The sequence below is a fragment of the Apaloderma vittatum genome, unplaced genomic scaffold (genome assembly GCF_000703405.1).
Source record: "Apaloderma vittatum isolate BGI_N311 unplaced genomic scaffold, ASM70340v1 scaffold41980, whole genome shotgun sequence".
Taxonomy (NCBI): domain Eukaryota; kingdom Metazoa; phylum Chordata; class Aves; order Trogoniformes; family Trogonidae; genus Apaloderma; species Apaloderma vittatum.
In genome coordinates this window covers 1-6910 of record NW_009694695.1, presented here as the reverse complement: position 1 = coordinate 6910, position 6910 = coordinate 1, and the positions used below count along the sequence as shown (strand labels likewise).

The window sequence follows — 6910 nt, the reverse complement described above, 5'->3', positions numbered from 1 at the left end:
TGAGGTGGGCATGTTTGCAAATGACTAGAAGAACAGAAATATGTTGGTGCTTGCCTTGCGTTCTCTGCCTTCTATGATCCAAATGGTCCCCGCTTTCAGACAGGCCAGACGGTCTGATCGCACACTTCTCTCTCCAGAATAGAGGCCTTTGCTGCAAAACCCCATCTCCCTGCATCTCAACATGCAATGCCTTGGAATACCTGGGAAATCAGTCCAGCTGGAGATGCTGTGCAACTAAACGACATCAGATACTGGGTGAAAATCTCTACTCAGACCTCATGTTACAACCTCTTAATCAGAGAAACGACGACAAAGCATGCTGCAAGGGGAAGACAGAAGTCTAATGAATATAAAATGCCAATAACTCCCCTCAGCCCTCTCCCAGGCACAAGTGATCATAAGGACAACCCATCCAAATGAGCAGCATATACAACTTTACAAAGACATACGTATGGTTCTCTGGTCAGCCCTTATAAATAGCGTTTTACATATTAAAATAAATATGTCCACGTTGCCGAAGTAGCAAGAGGTTTCTTCATTATTTAAAAAAAATATGTTACAAAACAATATCATTTATATTTCTTGCCTAGTTTAAAAAAACGTAATAAAAAAGTCATTTTATAAAATAATACGAAAGTAAATTGAGTACAAGAGCGTCCATCCCTAGCACGTGTCCTGGGTTTGTTCGTTATGACTCATCATGAGATGCTGACCTCCAGGCAGTCATGTAATCACTCCGTCACTTCTAGTTGGACAAGAGAAATCCAGTGCTTGCTTTTTTCACCACTCGTATCAAGTCTATGATGTAAAATTCACGACAAGGGAAGAAGTCCTAGATCTGGGGAGGGTTCTCATTGCTGCTCTTTATGGCTTTGCTACTCCCTGTATCAGATCGCCTTGTGTAACACAGGAAGATGATGTGAATGGCCAAAACCAAGCCCTGGAGTCTGCAGGTAACGAGGTCCAGTCAAATAGTGTAAGCAAGAAATTGGGTTTTTTCTCTTTCTTGACACATCCTAAGTGTGCGCGAGTGGGGAGCACGTGGCTGTGTACAGGTTTGAGCATGCGTGGGTGTGAGCGTGCATCTGCCTGCATGAGCATAAGGAAGAAAATTACAAAGTGTGGGAGAAGGGCTTAGAGCCTCCTCCCGATCTCATGTCTGCCCTTCTGAAGACCCCTTCCTAGCTACCGCTGCTGAGCATCCCCAGAAGCTTACTGGGCTCCAGGCCCTGCTGCTGTGCCATCTTCTGAACATCAAAACCCATGTGCATGAGGAACTGGATCACATTCATCTCCTGCCCGGTGAACTGGTCCCTGATCGTGGGGCACGAGGGGTTGCAGTGAGGCCACGGACAGCTGTCAACCAGGTGAATCGGGCAGCCTTTCAGAGGCGCCTTCCCGTTTCTGTTGCTCTCGTGCAGGCTCCGGTCCCAACAGTGCAGGGCACGGGGCAAGGACGTCCCCTTCACCTGCACGTCCGTCCAGTGACTGAAAAGACAAACCGTACAGATCGCGTTAGAGGGGTTGGGGCTGCCAGAACTGGTGAATTCCCTCACCGCTTCCCTCTTGACCTTCCATAGAATCTGCAAAAGCACTCACTTGCGTGTAATGATCTCATGAGACAAACAGGCAGGAGCAAAGCTAGCACTGAAGGAAAAAAGGAAACATGGATTAGCTCTTGGAAGGACAAAGTAACTCCTGCTAAATAGACCTTCCGGACTAGGTAGAGGGTGGGAGTTTTGCTGCCCCTGGCAAGATTTTCAGAAACAGCAATGACTGTCACGAGATAAAACCTGACTGTACTGGAAAGGGTCCAGAAGAAGAGGGGGCTCCAACCTGCCCAGCACTGCACATCTGCAGCAAGAGACTCCTGGACACCTGGCCGCTAATTGTGAATCTGGAGATTACTTTGCACTTATCTAGAAATGAAAACTGCAAGATTCTTGAGGTAGATGAACTGGTAATTACCAAATTTACAACACTCATTTCTGCAGAGATCTGAGAATGCTGCTAGGACACTGGATAAGAACATTTCTTACAAATAAACGTGCCAGGTTTTCCTCAATGAAATACTTACGTCACGTCCTTCAACGTGTTTCTCAGCTCCCTACCCAGATTCTGGATGTAGAGCCACTGCCCTTCCTGAACAGGCTGGCCAGTGAGGTGCACGTTGTCTACAGTAAGCTGGGCCTCATCAAAGAGCCACTGGACAACAAAGACTGGACCTAGGAGGACAAGGAATTTGGAAAAAGGATTGGTTTAAGCTGCGGATACAGAGGAAACCCTACAATCCACTTCATATGTCTCCTCTGACACTTACATCGAAGAGTTGGGTAAATCTTATATCCAAAAAAGCAGTTCCATTCCTCTCCCTCTTTAAACTGCAGCTTACACCGTTCAGGAACAATGCCATTCCAATACCTAGAACACAAAGCATCAACGGTATGAAAGGCGTAGTGCAATCTTAAGAACAGCCTTTCCATATCCCAGTCCATTTCTGTTCTGATTATGATACCAAGTTCTTGACACCAGCGTTCTTTCTCGGCTACGTTGTCCCATCAACACATTTTATGGCATCTACAGTTCCATGTGTTCTTTTGCATGTCTGGGTTTTAAACTGTTGTCTTTTCCAATAAAATCACTGAAAAAACACTGATGTAGATGATAAATACTCTCTAAGTCTCAAAATGAAGGGAGTTAGAGAAGGAGGACATCTCTCTACCATGGAATTCTCCACACTCTGCCCTCGTACAGAAGTGTGCTTCAGAGCATCTGATTGTACCTTATGCCTCTTCTGATGGCTTCTGTTGGAGCACACGTTATGGTATCAATACAGTCGGTTCTGCGATACTGTTTATTATCCAGGAACCATCCGGAGTCTGCCAAGCCTCGAACCTGAATGCCTTGGTAACCCATCTCCTCCAGCTGCTCTGCCACTCGATCCACGTTCAGGAGCACTCCTGTCCCTCCGGCACTGCAACAGCAACAGAACTCTCTGGTCAGGGAGCTCACACAGCTGTCAGACAGCTGGCAGCAGACATGTCCCCTCACAGCAGGGACACTCTACAAACAACTTCATCTACCCCTGCTAACATGGTAGTCACCAAGTTACTCCCTTCCTTCACAAAACACTCAGAGCCAGTCTTGCGTAACAGCCCGATACCTCAGAAACCAGATCCTGTTATTCTCTCTTCTGGGAGACAGATATGCTTTAGACCATTTGCAAGGGGCTTGGCTGCCTAAAAACTGAATCTGATGTGAGTTAAATTCACACTTTGTAACTTCTGTATTACAGCCCTGTGTAACATATGCCGACTGCGCTGCTTTGCACGGCGCAGCACGACGCAGAGCACCTGCGTCAGGCAAGTCTCACTTTTTAACTGAGATGTCCCAAATCTACTCAAAAGAGGCATGGTGTCCTGTGGGGTCAGCCAACAGCAGCCACAGGGAAGAATGTGCAGGGAAGAGGGAACACGTTCCTTCCCTCTTGCAAAGCTTTTACTTTGTTGCTATTTTCACCATTTTCTCATAAGTGAATCTGGACCAAAAGCTGAGGAAAGATTATTACATCTAACCACTTAGAGGACAAGACTGAGAAGAGATAGAGGGTTCGCCGCGTTACTGTACTCCTAGAAGAAATTTTTCAGGAGCTCAGAGATCTCCTCGCTAGCAGCTCTCTACCCTGGAAATCTCCTGCTTTCACCCCAAGCAATCTCGTAGACACCCACCTGCTCCCTGCTAGCAGCAACACTTTCGCAGTGCTCAGGCCTTTTCCCACCAGCTCCTTTATCACCTCCTGAATGATCAGGGCTCCCATGAAGGCGTATTCATCTGGAAGAGACAGCTCGGTGTCAGCAAACACATCTCCTGCCCTGACTAAGACCTTTGCTTCCTCTCCACAAACGCTCAAGCGCCTCAGGAAGGGATTACAAACCTAAAACCAGGCCCACTTCCTCCACCTGTATCAAGCAGATCTCACAAGAGATACTCCCCCTGTCCCCATACAAAACTTGCTTCCCTGGGAGAAAGTGAATACCGAGTGAAGAGACAGGAACACAAGCACACCCTCCTACAACAGTGCTTAGCAACTGGCAAGCTCAGAGAAGGAAAACAAGGAGGAAGGCACCGGGACCCTTTCTCTGTGCATGAGGACATGCACACACCTTCCTTCCGCCTGGAATCCCAACACCCTGATCCCTTCTCTCCCAATTCATAGAGCCAATTCAGACGAGCAGCGCTCCACAAAACCTTACACCCCCGCAGAGCGCCCTGTCCTCGGCACAGCCAGAAGGCACCTCTGTTTGCTGAACAGGGGCTTCCCAGGGACAACCATGGGAAGCTGTGGTGAAGTGAAAAGGCCCCTTTCTGTGACAAGGTGTACCTGCGCTATCCAGGAGCCACCAGTCTCTCAGCGTAAGAGTTAGTGAAAAGAGACCCAGAGTGACACAGCGCCTGGTTTAAGTCCAGAACTCACAGACCAACTCAAAGAAAAGCGTGAACCTTCCGCCCTTCAGTACCACATAGTGGAGCATCTAAGCCAATTTTTTTTGTTCACAGCAGTGTATATCAACAGCAATTCCATTCTAGTCAAAGAAAGCTCTTCATGAACAAACAAGAGGAGAACTAAGTCCCTGGTGTTTCTCTGGGCAATACTGCACCCAGACACCGATCCTGCTTATGACGGGTAGCCCAGAGCAGCACACTGGGTAGAACAACTCATTTGCATGAAATCCAGCTTAATGTGGAAGAGGGCTCCTTTCAGGAGACTCCCTGAGTTTCAAAGGCCAGATATTCTCCTGACTGAAGCCTGACACTGCACTTGCTTTGCCAAAGTCGCGTGTAGCAAACCATGGTTCCTCAGCTACACCATTTCATTTGCTGTGTGCTGGAACCTGGAGATTCATCCAAAAGGAATTTCATTCCTCTAATCCCTGCATACTGCATCAGTGCAACATCTCTGCAAGCAGTGGCTCTGAACTATGTCAAAACAGCCCTGGCTAAAGAGATCAGGATGTTTTATCTGGAAGTAGCTTGATATTCTTTCCTGCCCTTCAGCAAGAAAAAGCCTGTTCTCCATTCACGTAATTTCACAGAAGTCTGGCCATGTCCTTTAATGTGTGATGGCTGGGGCAGCAACAGCCCATCAGCAACACTCACTTTTCTCAGACTTGGAAGAGGCACCGCTCCAAACATCACTTGAGCAATAAGGGACAAATCTGTAAGAGAGAGCTGCGTGAGTACTGATGTTCCTTTGACATGCTAGGAGGGGTGAAAATAAGGTCAAGTAACTGGAAGAAAATTAAACTCTGGGGAGGGAAAAAGGGAAGAGTTTCTTGTCCAGTTAGACACTTACCTTCTTGCACATCAAGTGACAATTATACCTGTCTTGACTTTCCTCCTGAACCCTGGTACTTTTACTGAGTTAAATCAAGAAATTATATGTCTTTTATCAGTCTAACTGAAGCACTGACCTCAGTGGACACAATGATGGGCCAAGATTTTGCTTTTACCATCTCACTGATACAGTGCATGGCCTGCCACAGGGAAACTCTCTGTGCTTTGGTTTTTCACACGAAAAGTGCGAAGGCCTTGTCATCGCCGGGTGAATGCAGACTGCAGCCACCTGGGGTTTTTGCAGCAATAAAGTTATCTTTCCACTTTCCGGCTTACAGAATGCAAATTAACATCCCTCTCTTCTGCCTTTCCCTCCTGTATAGATGCATATGGAAACTGGTGTCCTTCTCATCTCTCTCAACTAGAAGAGCCACTCCACACTCCCCTCCAACTAGCAAACATGTAACATGCTACCAGCCCACCGCTCACAACCCCATCTGCCCCGTGAGCTACTTGAGAAGGCTCCCCTAAGCTATCCCGTTTTTCTTCACTAGGCCACTCCCGACTCCAAGCAGACCGGACTTAAGTTTCTCCAGACCTTGCTGGTGCTACCTGTTAGAGCTGAACTAAAGCAAACAAGGAAACATACAATTACTTCCTCTCGCAAGGGTTAGTCTTAATGTATTTGTAGCATTCTTGCTAGCCTAAAAGGCAGGAGATGTTGTTAAGTATAAGCCTATTTCCCTTTGTTGCCCCTCCTTACACCATGTTTGCATTCCACCAGTGGGGATTTTCTTCTGGCTGTGATGACAGGATCCCAGTTCCTGCAGATGGGCACAAAGAAACAAGATGACAGTCTATGACTTCAGAGAAACCATGTGAGCCTCATGCAGCATCTCTGACCACACAGAAAACAAACATCCATGATGAAAAACATTGGTTGGGGAAGTGGAAGGAACATTTCCAAATTTGCCCTTAGGCAGATGTGACTTTCAGAGTTTGATTCACGCTAGAGATGAAGTCTGTCTGGCAGCCTCTTGTAATACAGAGGAGAACCTATGACACGTATGTAAAATTAAGCACTTCCCCAGAAAACCAAATCCTGGCTGATGAACTCCAATACATGCAGCTATAAGATCTGTGTGAAGGACAGAGGTTTAGGTATTGAGAAGGCTGGAGCATAAGCCATGACAAGGAAGAGAGAAGCTCAACACTTCTGTGCTGACCCAGGCGCCCGGTGGTGCAGAGTGTGGGTGCCTGGGGTGCGACAAATCCTTTATGTGCACACCAGCTGTATGCTTCCACAAAGAGAGACGCTGAATATCATCGCGCAATCGTGCATGGAGACAATTTACAGCGCACATCCCCACGTGAAAGTCCCGAGAGTTAATCTGAGGATGTCGGGCAGGCACCCAGCAGCACGATGTGCACGGGGGACACTGGGCATGCACGGGGACATTGGTCCTGACAAGCGGACAGAGGGTCTCGAGGGCAGTTTTTCTAACAGGGTTAAAAGAAACACGAAGTCTCTCTCAAAACGAAAAACCTTCCCCCCGCCCCGCGGATCGCGGCGGGT

General features: G+C 47.5%; 1 protein-coding gene across 1 annotated transcript; it reads right to left on the bottom strand.

Moving 5' to 3' along the window:
• Window positions 1-320: 320 nt before the first annotated feature.
• Window positions 321-6153, bottom strand: NOTUM (notum pectinacetylesterase homolog (Drosophila)). The gene is made up of 8 exons (XM_009868420.1): window positions 6098-6153; window positions 5158-5216; window positions 3729-3831; window positions 2783-2974; window positions 2321-2421; window positions 2078-2225; window positions 1600-1647; window positions 321-1488 (listed from the first exon to the last, which is right to left on the bottom strand). Exons 1-8 carry the CDS (start codon window positions 6100-6102, stop codon window positions 1182-1184), a joined length of 963 nt encoding a protein of 320 aa, XP_009866722.1. The 5' UTR covers window positions 6103-6153; the 3' UTR covers window positions 321-1181.
• Between the last annotated feature and the right edge of the window lie 757 nt (window positions 6154-6910).